This window comes from Schistocerca americana, chromosome 4 (assembly GCF_021461395.2).
Source record: "Schistocerca americana isolate TAMUIC-IGC-003095 chromosome 4, iqSchAmer2.1, whole genome shotgun sequence".
NCBI classification, from domain to species: domain Eukaryota; kingdom Metazoa; phylum Arthropoda; class Insecta; order Orthoptera; family Acrididae; genus Schistocerca; species Schistocerca americana.
The window spans coordinates 736,572,700-736,589,985 of record NC_060122.1 but is presented as its reverse complement, the minus strand read 5'-3'; the positions used below and the strand labels follow the sequence as shown (position 1 = coordinate 736,589,985).

Below are 17,286 nucleotides of genomic sequence, written 5' to 3'. Positions count from 1 at the left end.
CTCTGATCACAATCTATTGGTTATGAACTGTAGATTAAAACTGAAGAAACTGCAAAAAGGTGGGAATTTAAGGAGATGGGACCTGGATAAACTGACAGAACCAGAGGTTGTAGAGAGTTTCAGGCAGAGAATTAGGAAACGATTGACAAGAATGGGGGAAAGAAATACAGTAGAAGAAGAATGGGTAGCTTTGAGAGATGAAATAGTGAAGGCAGCAGAGGATCAAGTAGGTAAAAAGATGAGGGCTGGTAGAAATCCTTGGGTAACAGAAGATGTATTGAATTTAACTGATGAAAGGAGAAAATATAAAAATGCAGTAAATGAAGCAGGCAGAAAGGAATAAAAACGTCTCAAAAATGAGATCGCCAGGAAGTACAAAATGGCTAAGCAGGGATGTAGTGGCATATATCACTAGGGGTAAGATAGATACTGCCTACAGGAAAATTAAAGAGACCTTTGGAGAAAAGAGAACCCCTTGAATGAATATCAAGAGCTCCGATGGAAACCCAGTTCTAAGAAAAGAAGTGAAAACAGAAAGATAGAAGGAGTATATAAAGAGTCTATACAAGGGTGATGTTCTTGAGGACAATATTATGGAAATGGAAGAGAATGTAGATGAAGATGAAATGGGAGATATGATACTGCGAGAAGAATTTGACAGAGCACTGAAAGACCTGAGTCAAAAAAAGGCCCCGGGATTAGACAACATTCCATTAGAACTACTGATAGCCTTGGGAGAGCCAGTCCTGACAAAACTCTACCATATGGTGAGCAAGATGTATGAGATAGGTGAAATACCCTCAGACTTCAAGAAGAATATAATAATTCCATTCCCAAGGAAAGCAAGTGTTGACAGTTGTTAAAATTACCAGAGTATCTGTTTAATAAGGCACGGCTGCAAAATACAAACACGAATTCTTTACAGGTGAATGGAGAAACTGGTAGAAGCTGACCTCGGGGAAGATCAGTTTGGATTCCGTAGAAATGTTGGAACACGTGAGGCAAAACTGACCCTATGACTTATCTTAGAAGATAGAGTAAGGAAACGCAAACCTACATTTCTAGCTTTTGACAATGTTGACTGGAATACTATCTTTCACATTCTTAAGGTGGCAGGGGTAAAATACAGGGAGCGAAAGGCTATTTACAATTTGTACAGAAACCAGATGGCAGTTATAATAGTCGAGGGGCATGAAAGGGAAGCAGTGGGTGGGAAGGGAGTGTGACAGGGTTGTAGCCTATCCCCGATGTTATTCAATCTGTATATTGAGCAAGCAGTAAAGGAAACAAAAGAAAAACCCGGTGTAGGAATTAAAATCCATAGAGAAGAAATAAAAACTTTGAGGTTCACCGGTGATATTGTAACTCTGTCAGAGACAGCAAAGGACCTGGATGAGCAGTTGAATGGAATGGACAGTGTCTTGAAAGGAGGATATAAAATGTAGATGGGCAACGGCAAGGAAAGCGTTTCTGAAGAAGAGAAGTTTGCTAACATCGAGTATGGATTTAAGTGTCAGGAAGTCATTTCTGTAAGTATTTGTATGGAGTGTAGCCATGTATGGAAGTGAAACGTGGATGATAAACAGTTTAGACAAGAAGAGGATAGAAGCTTTCGAAATGTGGTGCTACAGAAGAATGCTGAAGATCAGATGGGTAGATCACATAACTAATAAGACGGTGTTGACAAAAATTGGGGAGAAGAGAAGTTTGTGGTGCAACTTGACTACAAGAAGGGATCGGTTGGTAGGACATGTTCTGAGGCATAAAGGGAACACCAATTTAGTACTGGAGGGCAGCGTAGAGGGTAAAAATCGTAGAGGGAAACCAAGATATGAATACACTAAACAGATTCAGAAGGATATAGGTTGCAGTAGGTACTGGGAGATGAAGAAGCTTGCACAGGATAGAGTAGCATGGAGAGCTGCATCAAACCAGTTCCTGGACTAAAGACCACCACCACCACCACCACAACAACAATCATACAAAAATCACAATCCACACATAACTGTACATAGACAGTTGTCAAAAGTGAATGAGTGACTTCGGAGAATTGAATTCGAGAATTCACCTTTGGAGAAATAATTTTTCTTTTCCTTTTTTCTGTTTTCCATTGTGGAAACATCAATTATTTGTGAGTCTCTTTCTAAAGTTTTGATGCCAATTTAAAGCATGAAGTAGACGTACAAACTTCACACTTCTTTTATACGAAGTGACTTACTTGAAATTAGCAGCCGATCTTCTTTGCTGGCTAGCTGGCTACTGGAAAACTCTCTTGACTTCTCCTCCGTAGAATGATGCCAGGTACAGGAATATTTTAGCCTCTCTCTCTACTTGTGAAATAAGTAGATACGCAAACTTTACTTTTCGTCAACCAACGGTATATTTGAACTCCATACAGATACAATTTTCTCTTTCCACATACGTATATGACTTCTAGTAAGTCACTTGCTCCGTCCAACATCAGAAACAAAATTTACCTACATTTATAAAAGTGATGGCTTATAAGCATGACTCTACTTCACATGAATCATAAAATAGGTCTTGCCTCTAATAAGGCTGGATTACGAGTTCACAAGATTACTTTTTCAACTGTTCTTCTTTCACATAACTTTAGTCATGGACACAATAGGCACAGATCTGCATATAGATTGCATGGTTCTTCTATACACACTCACTAACACATCTATGGATCTGGGTCATGAGTCGTGCTTGGGTGGCTCAGTTGGTAGAGCACTTGCCCCCGAAAGGCAAAGGTCCCGAGTTCGAGTCTCGGTCTGGTACACAGTTTTAATCTGCTAGTAAGTTTAATATCAGTGCACATTCCACTGCAGAGTGAAAATTTCACTCTGGAAACATCCCCTAGGCTGTGGCTAAGACATGTCTCTGCAATATCCTTTCTTCCAGGAGTGCTAGTTCTGCAACGTATGCAGGAGAGCTTCTGTGAAGTCTGGAAGGTAGGAGATGAGGTACTGGCGGAATTAAAGCTGTGATGACGGGTCATTTGTCATGCGTGGGTAGCTCAGTTGGTAGAGCACTTGCCCACGAAAGGCAAAGTTCCTGACTTCGAGTCTTGGTCCAGCGCACAGTTTTAATCTGACAGGAAGTTCCATTTATGTTTTGTCCGACAGGTACTTGTCGATGCCGTTTGACCGCCGCATCTACTTTCTTCTCGTGAATGACTTTAAACCTGCATACACAAACATGGGACACGCAGTGGGTAGGATTCTACCATCCCACGCTCCTATTTAGAATATCGTGTGTTTGAGATGGTAGAAGGCTGAGTGGTTCTATAATTTATACAGAAATTCTCGAATCACTTCATATACACCCCCCCCCCCCCCCTTTTGATTGAACACACAATATCTTATACATAATCTTTATGCAACTAATATCACACATAATAACATTTTATATTTCAGCAGTATACATTTAGTTCCTTTCAATAATCGTGAACAATCTTTCGCTTACTGTTTTGCTATTCATTCTTATTTTACTTTGACATTAAGACATGAGCATTCACTCAAGGTTTTAGTCAGCTTTACTAATATTTAAATATTTAGGAATTGAGAGGACTTTTCTTTTTCTTTATCGATTGAAAACTTCAGGTGTTTATGACACATGAGTAATCTATTTTCTATTCTTAACTTTTTGTACTATCTTTTTCCTAGTATGTACTATTTTCATTAGTTGTAGCTTGGAGGTACTCTGGGCAAAATAAAAGTGTTCTTTTGGGCACTCATTTATTTACATGAAACTTAATATTGCTAGTCCTCCATAGATTCACCCTTTCCAAAATAATTCTTATAAAATTTGTGACTTTTGTCACGATACTGTCCCCTTTTCCTAGGATCAGTACCTATAGCTTGCTTGTGGGTTGACCTTATGAGAGCACTTCCTCTTTCCATTCTGGTAGGTACGCCCCTTGTAAAACATCCACATATTTTAGGTCACAGATTATCCTATGTCCATGTAGGTATGCCTGATCTTTATACTTAGTGAATGCTGGGTACGCCCCCCTTATCCTTTCTGAGTAGGCCTCACGATTCATTACCCTAGTATACATTTCTGTGTGTAACATAATTAAGTATTTTCTGTTGTTGTTGATGTTGTTGTCTTCAGTCCTGAGACTGGTTTGATGCAGCTCTCCATGCTACTCTATCCTGTGCAAGCTTCTTCATCTCCCAGTACTTACTGCAACCTACATCCTTCTGAATCTGCTTAGTGTATTCATCTCTTGGGCTCCCTCTACGATTTTTACTCTCCACACTGCCCTCCAATGCTAAATTTGTGATCCATTGATGCCTCAGAACATGTCCTACCAACCGGTCCCTTCTTCTTGTCAAGTTGTGCCACAAACTCCTCTTCTCCCCGATTCTGTTCAATACCTCCTCATTAGTTATGTGATCTACCCATCTAATCTTCAGTATTCTTCTGTAGCACCACATTTCGAAAGCTTCTATTCAGTTCTTGTCCAAACTATTTGTCGTCCATGTTTTACTTCCATACATGGCTATACTCCATACAAATACTTCAGAAACGGCTTCCTGACACTTAAATCTATCCTCGATGTTAACAAATTTCTCTTCTTCAGAAATGTTTCCTTGCCATTACCAGTCTGCATTTTATATCCTCTCTACTTCGACCATCATCAGTTATTTTGCTCCCCAAATAGCAAAACTCCTTTCCTACTTTAAGTGTCTCATTTCCTAATCTAATTCCCTCAGCATCACCCGACTTAATTTGACTACATTCCATTATCCTCATTTTGCTTTTGTTGATGTTCATCTTATATCCTCCTTTCAAGACACTGTCCATTCCGTTCAACTGCTCTTCCAAGTCCTTTGCTGTCTCTGACAGAATTCCAATGTCATTGGCGAACCTCAGAGTTTTTACTTCTTCTCCATGGACTTTAATACCTACTCCAAATTTTTCTTTTGTTTCCTTTACTGCTTGCTCAATATGCAGATTGAATAACATCGGGGACAGGCCACAACCCTGTCTCACTCCCTTCCCAACCGCTGCTTCCCCTTCATGCCCCTCGACTCTTATAACTGCCATCTGGTTTCTGTACAAATTGTAAATAGCCTTTCGCTCCCTGTATTTTACCCCTGCCATCTTTAGAATTTGAAAGAGAGTATTCCAGTCATCATTGTCGAAAGCTTTGGCTAAGTCTACAAATGCAAGAAACGTAGGTTTGCCTTTCCTTAATCTATTTTCTGAGATAAGTCGTAGGGCCAGTATTGCCTCATGTGCTCCAACATTTCTGCGGAATCCAAACTGATCTTTGCTAAGGTCGGCTTCTACCAGTTTTTCCATTCGTTTGTAAAGAATTAGCGTTAGTATTTTGCAGCTGTGACTTATTAAATTGAGAGTTCGGTAATTTTCACATCTGTCAACACGTGCTTTCTTTGGGATTGGAATTATTATATTCTTCTTGAAGTCTGAGGGTATTTCATCTGTCTCATACATTTTGCTCACCAGATGTTAGAGTTTTGTCAGGACTGGCTCTCCCAAGGCTGTCAGTAGTTCTAATGGAATGTTGTCTACTCTTGGGGCCTTGTTTTGACTCATGTCTTTCAGTGCTCTGTCAAACTCTTCACGCAGTATCATATCTCCCATTTCATCTTCATCTACCTCTTCTTCCATTTCCATAATATTGTCCTCAAGTACATCGCCCTTGTATAGACCCTCTATATACTCCTTCCACCTTTCTGCTTTCCCTTCTTTGCTTAGAACTGGGTTTCCATCTGAGCTCTTGATATTCATACAAGTGGTTCTCTTTTCTCCAAAGGTCTCTTTAATTTTCCTGTAGGCAGTATCTATCTTACCCCTAGTGAGATAAGCCTCTACATCCTTACATCTGTCCTCTAGCCATCCCTGCTTAGCCATTTTGCACTTCCTGTCGATCTCATTTTTGAGATGTTTGTATTCCCTTTTGCCTGCTTCATTTACTGCATTTTTATATTTTCTCCTTTCATCAATTAAATTCAATATTTCTTCTGTTACCCAAGGATTTCTACTAGCCCTCGTCTTTTTACCTACTTGATCCTCTGCTGCCTTCACTACTTCATCCCTCAGAGTGTCCCATTCTTCTTCTACCGTATTTCTTTCCCCCATTCCTGTCAATTGTTCCCTTATACTCTCCCTGAAAATCTGTACAACCTCTGGTGTAGTCAGTTTATCCAGGTCCCATCTTAAATTCTCACCTTTTTTCAATTTCTTCAGTTTTAATCTACAGTTCATAACCAATACATTGTGGTCAGAGTCCACATCTGCCCCTGGAAATGTCTTACAATTTAAAACCTGGTTCCTAAATCTCTGTCTTACCATTATATAATCTATCTGATACCTTCTAGTATCTCCAGGACTCTTCCATGTATACAACCTTCTTTTATGATTCTTGAACCAAGTGTTAGCTATGATTAAGTTATGCTCTGTGCAAAATTCTACCAGACAGCTTCCTCTTTCATTTCTCTCCCCCAATCCATATTCACCCACTATGTTTGCTTCTCTCCCTTTTCCTACTCTCGAATTCCAGTCACCCATGACTATTAAATTTTCATCTCCCTTCACTACCTGAATAATTTCTTTTATCTCATCATACATTTCATCAATTTCTTCATCATCTGCAGAGCTAGTTGGCATATAAACTTGTACTACTGTAGTAGGCATGGGCTTCGTGTCTATCTTGGCCACAATAATGTGTTCACTATGCTGTTGGTAGTAACTTACCCTCACTCCTATTTTTTTATTCATTATTAAACCTACACCTGCATTACCCCTAATTGATTTTATATTTATAACCCTGTATTCACCTGACCAAAAGTCTTGTTCCTCCTGCCACCGAACTTCACTAATTCCTCGCTATATCTAACTTTAACCTATCCATTTCCCTTTTTAAATTTTCTAACCTACCTGCCCGATTAAGGGATCTGACATTCCACGCTCCGATCCGTAGAATGCCAGTTTTCTTTCTCCTGATAACGACGTCCTCTTGAGTAGTCCCCGCCCGGAGATCCGAATGGGAGACTATTTTACCTCCGGAATATTTTACCCAAGAGGACGCCATCATCATTTAACCATACAGTAAAGCTGCATGCCCTCGGGAAAAATTACGGCTGTAGTTTCCCCTTGCTTTCAGCCATTTGCAGTACCAGCACAGCAAGGCCGTTTTGGTTAGTGTGGTAAAGATATAAATCTAAAGATATAAATCTATCTTAAGCTTCACATTTATTCTTTAATACATCATTTTCTCCCTAGAGTCCTCCTCTACTTATCAAATTCTATACTTTCAAAAGATGTTATGTCAACATATATCATTCAATTCATTAGAGTATTTATTATACTGACATTTCTTATTGATCAGCATGATTAATGTTCTCTCCTGCTTTCATTTTCTCTCTTTGCTCATGCCTCTTTCTTAGTTTATATACACCTTTTCTCATGTATATCCGATGTAGAACCATCATAGCTTCCTATATATGTGTACATATTTCTAGATGTACCCACATTTTCTCCTACAACACTTGGCAGTTCTCACATCGTGACAGGCTTTCTAGTCTGTAACTGTATGTTTGTGTCTAAGTGTATACTTGTGTATATGTCGATGTGTGTTTGTGTAGTCTGATTCTTCAGCCTTCGTATCTAAAGATAAAATGTAGGTTATGAGAAACCATGGAAATAAGGAAGGACTTCAGTGATAGAAGTTTATGAATATGGAAAGAGGAAAAAAATAGACAGGTCCTCAAATGAGAAGTAAGAAAGGAAAAAATAGATGTGGATGCTAGGATCAAAGAAGAGAAAGAAGACAGCCCCAAAGACAGGGAACCCTTCCCACCCCCCTTCCCCAGGATCCCTACCTCTCAGATACTTGAGTGAGACGCCGGAGGAGGTTTGGTGTTAAATCATCTCCTACAGAACAGACTTGTCCCACCTTCACCCTTTGAGGTCCCCGAAGGAAATCCTAGCAACCCTATGTAAACGGCAAATGATGAAGAATCAGGCACACTTGTTTGTGAGGGTTGTTTGAAAGGTGTGCACTGTGTTTTGTGTTAGTCATGATTTAACTGTTCATGTAAATCATGCCCTTATCTACAATACCCACCCCTTTCAAAATTTATACAAACTTTCCCATCTATATCACATCTCATAAGGGATATAAAATACTCTATACAAAGTAGATAATCTATAAACTATGGCATCGCAGTTGTTTAACTAATCACATCTTATTACATTTGCCACAAATATAATACTCTATACAGTTTATTTTGTTTAGATATCACTTTATTTCTGTGATTCTCTTAAGTTGTTCTCTATTTTATAGTCATATCCAGTTTTCTAAGCAATAAGTCTCCAGGATAGTTCTGGATTTTAAAGGATTGATGACTGAATAGTTTAAGATTTCAAAGGAATTCAGTGCAGGAAGACTATTTTGTAAGAAACACCAAAAACAACTCAGGATCCGATGGTTGTCACTCCACCTGTTAACTTAGAATGTTAACCTCCCTGGGGCATAGATGACACTGCCCGGGTCCCGTGGATCTGATATCAACTTTTCTTGGGCACTGGCAGACCAGTATTTCTCTTTAAATCTCCTTCGAAAGTCCTCCCAAGAGGAAAAATTCTCAATATTTACCGTTCCCCATTCTGAGGCTTCCCCTGGAAGGTACTCCACAGCAAATTCAATTTTCTTAGAATCTTCCCAATTTTTGGTAATGCTTGGTTAAATCCTACTAAGAAATGGGTCAGATGTACATCTCTGTTTGGCTTAAATTTAGGGAATCCCACACTCATATCTAGAATATTGTGTGTTCGAGATGGTAGAAGGCTGAGTGGTTCTAGAATTTACACAGAAATTCTCGAATCACTACAACTTCAAGTTAAAACTAAATATATTTCCATTTCTTTGAATTTAATTGTGCTCTAGAAACCATTCCATACCTATCTCTCTTAGGAAAAACATCTCCCGAACACGAAGCCAATTTTATAGCTTATTCACTATTATGAATCTGGACCTTTTACTCCTGTGCATTCAACAATGTAATAGAAAATTTAAAAATAAAATCTTCTTCTCCGCATTTTAACCTTCTAAAATGTACACAAACATAATAATTTCTGAGGATTATTATACCCAAATCCAATAAAATTTCTGAAGAAACCAAAAGGCAGTGAGCTCGATTCACTTACATGATCTTCTCACACTTTGTTTCTAACTAGAGTGAGTAAGAGTCTTTGAGAGAAATGGGGTGTAGCCTCCATTTCCAGAAAGTCTACTCCATGAGCAGAGCTAATTCAGATTTTCAGAAAATATATGACAGTTAGGACAGTGGAAATGGTTTCCATGTATGGCAAATGACATCAAACTGTTAGAACAGTGGTGCTGTTGCACACTGAAATGTACATGCCCTCATAAACTCCAAACATAACAGAGTGTGTTATAGTTGATCCTAACCCTACAGTAATTATTTACCCAAGTCATTAATACCATTAGCAGGGTCCATATCCTAAGAACTAAGTATCATGTTGTGAAAAGAGAAATACTTTAATATAAAAATGATTAATATGCCAGAAAGGAAAGCTGAATTTTTCTCTTATATTGAAGAGCCATTTTTGCTAGTTAATCAATAAATTATTACCTAAATCTTGTATTACATATTGAAATTACTTAATCTGGCAAATGATTTAAAGTTTTTATATTCATATTCACATTTGTTACTCAATTTTATGTGCTACCCACATGAACTGTACCTTGGTCACATGTTTGCTTACATTTAGTACAATAGGGCAATTGTTTGGGAGATTTCTTCTTTTGACCTTGAGACAGTGTTTTGTGGCACTGTTATCTTTTTACTATTTGCTCAAGTTCTGCATGCATTATATCACTCTAGAGCCCTTGAAAGGTTCTTTCCAGTTTCATAAAAAAAATTGGTTTCACAATTTGGCATTACTTGTGTACATTAGAAAATTTGCCTCATCATCTGCCATAATCTAGTGAAAATCACACCTCAATGTATTTACTCATTCTGAATACCTTTTGGGTGGTCTGTTTCAGATGCCTCACACTGTATACCGTATTTTACGGACTACAAGACGCACTTTTTTCTTTGAAAAACTGCCTCAAAAATTGAGGTGCATCTTATACTTGAAATTAATATAAAAATGTCCAGTGTTTGGTTTAAAATTCCCACCATTCTTAAACATGACCATGTATTTGATGCCATTGGAAACCTCTCTCTATCTGGCAACATTAGATTCAACTGGCAGCAGCAGTGGATCAATGCAATGCACATGAGTTGCGGGGATTCACAAACTTGCTAACACGGTCTCCCTCCCACCCCACCATCACAAAGCTAGAACATTGTCTAGCTTATGATGTGTCATTACAGTCAACAGTGCCAGTGAACTTGAATTAAAAGTGATTTGCATTATCGGTAATAGTACAATATTTTTGTTAGTAGCTAGTTTCAAAATGGAAAGGAATAAAAGGTGTTCATATGATGCAGACTATAAATTGAAAGTAATAGCATATGCAGAGGAATTAGAAACAGAGCAGCAGAGTATAATTTTGGCCTCCACCAACATAAAAACCATTCATGATTGGCGGGCTACTAAAGAAGAACTGAAAAAAATGAGCAAGTCTAAATGTGCAAACAGAGGACTGATTGCAGAATGGCCAAAACTAGTAGATGATGTATTGAAATGGATTCACAGACACTGTCAAAATGGCATTGGAATTAATACAAAAATCCAAACACATGCTTGTAAGCTAGTGCTGCAGTGGAGTTATAAGGGGGGAGTTGGTTGGTTCTACAGTTTATGAAGCATCACGGACTTGGCATGAAAACCAAAACCAAAATATCTCAGAAAATACCACAAGAGAATAAAGAGAAAATATTATCTTTCCATTTCTTTCATATTCCACATTGACAGAAAACCAGTTGTGGAACCAAGCCAACTAATGAACATGGACAAAACTCCTCAGATTTGATGTGCTGAGTAACAGAACTGTTGCCATGAGAGGTGCTAAAACTGTAACTATAAAAACAAGTGGACATGCAAAAATGCACTAAGCTGTTGTCCTTTCATGTTGTGCTGACAGTATTAAACTCAATCCAATGATCATTTTTAAGCACAAAACAATGCCAAAACCTCCTGAAATACTGCCAGGTGTTGTTCACGTACATGAAAATGGTGGGATGAAATTACAGATTAATGGAGTGTGGGAGAGAAAGAAAGATGCTTTATTGAAGATGAGTTCACTTCTTGTGCTGTATCAGTTTAGTAGTCATTTGAAAAATTCTGTGAAAGACAAATTGAGGCAGGGAAATACAGAGCTTGCTGCCATTTTGGGAGGACTTACTTCACAACTGCAGCCCCTTGATGTCTCGATAAATAAACCATTTAAAGTGTACATGAGAGAGGAACAGAACAAATGATGGATGAAACCCAACAACGTGAATTAATGCTGAAGGGAGCTTTAAAACAACCTACAATCAAATAAGTGAGTTAGTGGATAAAACAGTCATGGCCTAAGAATGAAAGAAGACATTATTGTTAAATTTTTGAAGAAGTGTGGTATAAGTAATGCTCCTGATCGCAGTGAAGACCATCTTATATATGAAGAGGACAATGATGATGATGAAGAGGAAGAAGAAGAAGAAGAAGAAGAAGAAGAAGAAGAAGAAGAAATTCAGATGACAATTTTCATGGGTTTAAAAGTCAGTTCGGTTTTATAAACTAAGATTTTTTTTAGTCTGGCTTTGCAATCGAATAATAAAAATGGTAAAAACATTAGAAAAATGCTTGAAAATTAATATGCATCTTATAGTCCATAGGAACTTACAGTCTGTAAAATACAGTATACATCTGGAGACACTCACCAATCGCTATATTCATTTTATTCTTTTTGGATTCCAGATAGGAACCATCTGTTCTATGACTTTAGCACTCTTAATAACATTTACAGCACTTTTTACTGTGCTTCAGTTTATTTCCTTCAAATGGACAGTTATGAACTCTGCATTTAAAGGAATTTCAGCCTCATGTTTGGTCTCTTTTTCTGGTCCAGTGCTATATGTATATACGATACATTTCAGAAACTTATAGGAACACATAATAATGCAATAAACAGTAACAATAAAGGTTTTTACCCTCTCGCATCCTTCTGCCAATGTGGAGCATAGAGCCCTGAGAAGGCAGGAACAAAATAGACATCATTGGTGTCTTTCACAGTACTAGCAAGACTTTCAGTCTCTGACACGTCATGCAAGAGACAGACATTGTCACGCAACCAACTCAATGCAGCTCCTGCTACAGCAACGGACCCCTCCAGGGCAAATACTGGTGCACGTGAACTGCCCATCTGGTATGCCACAGTTGTCACAAGGCCATGAGTTGACTCGACCAGCTCAAAAAGAGCAAAATTTTATTGTATTAATTCATTGTTACACAGCTGAATTAGTCTGTAATAAATGAGAAACAGAATGTGGATCTGTATAAAAGCACACTGAATAAAGATCAGAAAAAAATTATATGGGCTATGTGAAATATACCATGCAGGACTATGATCCAATACTAGCCATTATTCTATATTTTAATGAAATATTTACACTTGGAGATATAAATTCTAGTTAACACTAACATTCACACTGAACATAAATTCTAATTTTCTAGTAAACTGAAAGATCATAATGTTTATGCTTTGTTTAAAGTATTAGGTAAAAGTGGTAGATGTGTAAAATGACAGGAAAAACAGCATTTTTTAAATGTAAGGCATTGTAATAATAAATTAATTAGAATGCAATTATTACATTTATCCATGTGAGCAGATCAGCACTAATTGTAGTTGGTTGTTAGTATACTTTACAGAAATAATCTGCAGAGGGCACTTCTACCAATTAATTTTTACTAATTCTGCACTTCTGAGTGCTGTTCTGTAAGATGGGTTTTATGGTAGACAATAAGTGAAAGACTGAACAAATAATAAATTATGAGACACAACTGTTGGCTATTTCTTACCATCAGGAGACAAAACTTTCAGCACTGACAGAGACATATAAAATTAAAAGTTACACACTGCCTAACTTTCAGAACTAATGGTGCTTTCCTTATTGAGGAAAGAGGGGTAGGTTGGAGAGCATTACAGATGATGGGCTGGTCATTCAGACACCAGGACAAGAGTGAATCACCTATAGCGTGGACAAGAATAGACAAAGAAGGCATCAGATAAAGTATGTCAGAGATAGTATGTTGGCAAATAGTTTGACAAATTCAGTCTAGGAATGATAAGAACAGAGTGAGAAGTAAAGACAGATTAGGGGAAGAGAAATAAATACAGCAGGAAGGGAAAAATGAGAAAAAGGGGGGAGGGGCGGGGTGAACATAAAAAATAACAACAACACAGAAAATAAATGAATCATAATAAATAAAAAAGTATAATGGAGAAAGAGAGACACAATCGTATTTATAGTGATTAAATCTTGGAGGGCATTAGGACAAAAGGATGTGTTACAGGACTAGTTCCCATATCCAGAGTTCAGAGTAACCAGTGTTAGGTGAGAGGATACAAATAGCCCATGAAGTGTAGAAAGCACTCGTGTCTCTTGATCATGCTGTAGAACAGTTTTTCTATGCACATTCATGTGTTCTGCCAGTCTGGTAATGGTCATACCTACACACAGCACTGTGGACATAAGTTAGCTGATTAACAATGAGTGATTTTGCAGGTTACTCTACCTCTGATATTGTTTGATTTACCAGTGGTGGACAGGAGTAGGTTGTAATGGATGGGTGCACCCAGCTGGTTCCACAGTGGAACATTGCATATGTAGGGATCTTGGAATAGAAATAATGGTTTGGGGAAGTCATTAAGTTTAAACAGGATGTTACAGATTAGGAAGAGACAGACAGTGACGGTGGGTGACAGCCTCTCTGATTTGTTTGTACACCTGGGTCTCAAAAGTGAAGTAGTTAGGTGCCAATAAACAATGTTTTAGGGAGACAACACAGAATAACCTTGCATTAAATAAGTTCAGCATTGCATGTTTCAATGATAAAGTAAAACAGGCAAATGAATGAACAAGATAATCTACTAGTTACAGAGACATTTATTCTGAATTTTAAAAATTTCTCACAACACACACAAAACAAAACATAAAGAACCATGACAAGATTACAAATGAACATTTTGCACACATCATACCAAATAAGGACTTAGGGCAGTACTAAGAAGTGACTTAAAATGATCATGTAAACTCAGTATTATGGGAGACAAATGGAAGACAGATTTATTGGAAGGATTCCAGAAAAGTGCACTGAATATGGTACAGAAATTGCATACAAGACTAGTGTGATCAGTTCTAGAACACTATTCTAGCATTTGGAGTCCTTATCAAATAGGTGTACAACAGATACTGAAAGAATTCAGAGATGAACTGCTAGGATCATAACAGGACAATATGATATACATGAAAGTGTAACAGAACACACAGGCAAATTAAACGGGAACCCTTGGAAGAAAGATGACATAATCCTTATGAAGCCCCATTGAATAAATTTAGAGAATCTACAGGGTGATTATAATTAAAGTTAAACTTTCAAACAGCTGTAGAAATAACACCACTGGTCAGAATTATGTCAAACTGCAATGACATATTATCAGAGAAGGTGAAAAATGTATGGCAGAAGAAAAATAAATAGTAACAAAACGCAGCAATGGTTGGCGGTGTAAGCATCATAATTTAATAGTGGTCGACTACAAATGAATCATACAACAATACCTCAGGTGTATGTTTGACATTAAACAAACTGTACTACTCAATATGCATGGGTGTACAGGTGTGATACTGTTAGTTACGTAAGCCCATCCACCATGGCAAGGTCATATCGCATTGTATGGGAAAATTCTATTTTTAATCTTCCTGAGGCCGAAAACCATGTAAAAAGCATCAATCACAGAGGTTTTTAATGGTCCTGAGGCCGAAAACCACGTAAAAAGCATAAATCACAGAGGTTTTTAATTGTCCTGAGGCCAAAAAACGCATAAAGAGCATCAATCACATTGGTTTTCAACTGTCCTGAGGCCAAAAACTGCATAAAAAGCATCAACCAAAACAAATTGGATTATTAATTTCTGTGTGACTGGCACAAAACATGTTCAATATGCTTTCCACCATTTTGTGGAACAACTGAAATCAAGAAACAGCATGTTCCACAACTGACAGATGTGTTTCTGGGGTCACATTCAGAATGTGTTGCGCAGTGCATGCCTTCAATGCAGCTAAGTCTGCAATTGGAACACTGAACACATGTTTCAGATAGACCCACAACCAGAAGACACATGGATTAAGATCAGGTGATTGGGACAGCCAGGCTGTGGGGAAATGGTGGCTGATAATTCTAGCATTCCTGAAATCGTGCTTCAGTAGCTGCTTAACTATATTTGCAATGTGTGGAGGTGCGCCATCTTGCATAAAAATGATCCCATCCACACATCCATGCTGTTGGAGAGCTGGAATGACATGGTTGCACAAAAGACACTCATAGTGCTTACCAGTGATGGTACACGTAATAAGACCGGAAGCACCAGTCTCTTCAAAAAAATATGTCCCTATGATAAATGATGCCCTAAACCCACAACACACAGTGACCTTATCAGGATGAAGGGGTACTGGTTGATTTGCATGTGGATTTTCTGTTGCCCAAATTTGACAATTCTGTGTACTGACATATCCTGTCAGATGGAAGTGGGCTTCATCTGTCCACAAAATCTTCCACGGCCAATCATTGTCCACTTCCATGCGAGCAAGAAATTCTAAAGCAAATGTCTCTCTTGGTGGCAGGTCAACAGGTAGCAACTCGTGCGCATGGGTAATTTTGAATGGATAGCAAAGAAAGATGTTTCAGATGATTTTATGCATTGTGCTCATGGGTATGTCCAATGTTTGGGCAATTCTCCATGCACTACACATTTGCACACCACCAATCGTCTCCTCCTGCACTGCTGTGGCCACTGCTTCCTCTGATGTTGAATTAATTTGTTTCCTCCCTCTACCAGGTTGCACACCAAAAGGAACCCGTCTTTTTGAATTTCCGAATTATTTTCTCCACACCCACGGCAGACATTGGACCAACACCTTTTTTCAAACCCTGCAGTGTCTGGAACTTCTGCAGAGTGATGTGTGCCCAGTCATCATTCTTGTAATACAGCTTTACAAGCAGAGCGCGATCCTGCTTTGAGACAGCCATGGTGAACATCGCAGACGCAAAAGGAGGAAAAGCCGTGTACCCGACATGTTTATACCAATTTCAGTGGGTCATGCGCATGACAGGTGTTTTCATTTATGTATTCTGACACATACAGTGCCATATATTGATCAATTTTCACACTTTTTTTTTTTCCTTCTGCCATACGTTTTCCCCCTTCTCCGATAATATTCCATTGCAATTTGATGTCATCCTGACCAGTTACCATTTTTCACCAAAATATTCCAGGATTTAAGAATACAGTAGATGATCTCCTCGTTTGTTTAGATGACATTGAATCTGATAATGTAATAGATATACTATGCCTGTCTGAACATCACATTGTGTCTGATATGGAGAAGGTAAATATCAGTGGTTATAAACTAGCTGCACATATGAGTAGAGAGAATAAGATGAGAGGAGGAGTTGCCATGTATGTCAAAAGTTAGCACTGTGTAAAAAGTTTATATACAAAAAATGTTTTGTCTAGAGCAACATATAGAAGCATGTGCCTGTCAACTTAGACTGAAGGAGGGCTCTTTTATAATTGTAACAGTATATAGGTCCCCTTCAGGAAACTTTCATTTATTCCTGGAAAACTTGGATGCCTATCTGTCAGATAGGGGAAAGGAAATTATTATTTGTGGGGACTTCAATGTTGATTCACTGAAAGAGGGTAATAGGAAGAATGACCTGGAAGTCTTGGGCGGTTCTTTCAATTTGACATCTGTCATTAATTTTCCTCCTCGGGTAGTAAAGGACAGCAGCACATTGATAGATGACACTTTTATAGACCAAATTAAGTTTAAAAACATAAATTCTTGTCCTGTTGAGAATGGCCTTTCTGATCATGGTGCTCAGATAGTTACAGTATATGACATAGCTCCATTCAGTAATTCAAAACTACCCTCCAAAGTTGTGCATTCAATTAATGACTCAACAAATAGAAATTTCAGAGAAAATCTTCAGCAGTTAGAATGGGATGAGGTGTGCAAAGAACTTGATGCTATGCTACTTTAAAATATAACTTATTTCATGATACAG

At 38.1% G+C, this 17,286-nt stretch overlaps 1 protein-coding gene and 1 non-coding gene across 7 annotated transcripts in view; one reads left to right on the top strand and one right to left on the bottom strand.

Moving 5' to 3' along the window:
* Positions 1 to 17,286, bottom strand: part of LOC124612441 (glycerol kinase-like) — a 177,131-nt gene that overhangs the window by 28,662 nt on the left and 131,183 nt on the right. For all 6 annotated transcript variants that reach the window (XM_047140657.1, XM_047140655.1, XM_047140656.1 and 3 more), the window contains exon 8: positions 12,150 to 12,406. In XM_047140657.1, coding sequence (XP_046996613.1) covers positions 12,150 to 12,406 — 257 coding nt within the window. The remainder of the gene's footprint in view (positions 1 to 12,149; positions 12,407 to 17,286) is intronic.
* On the top strand, positions 2,707 to 2,781 carry Trnas-cga. Its single transcript has one exon. It is a non-coding gene; the product is annotated as a tRNA-Ser (tRNA).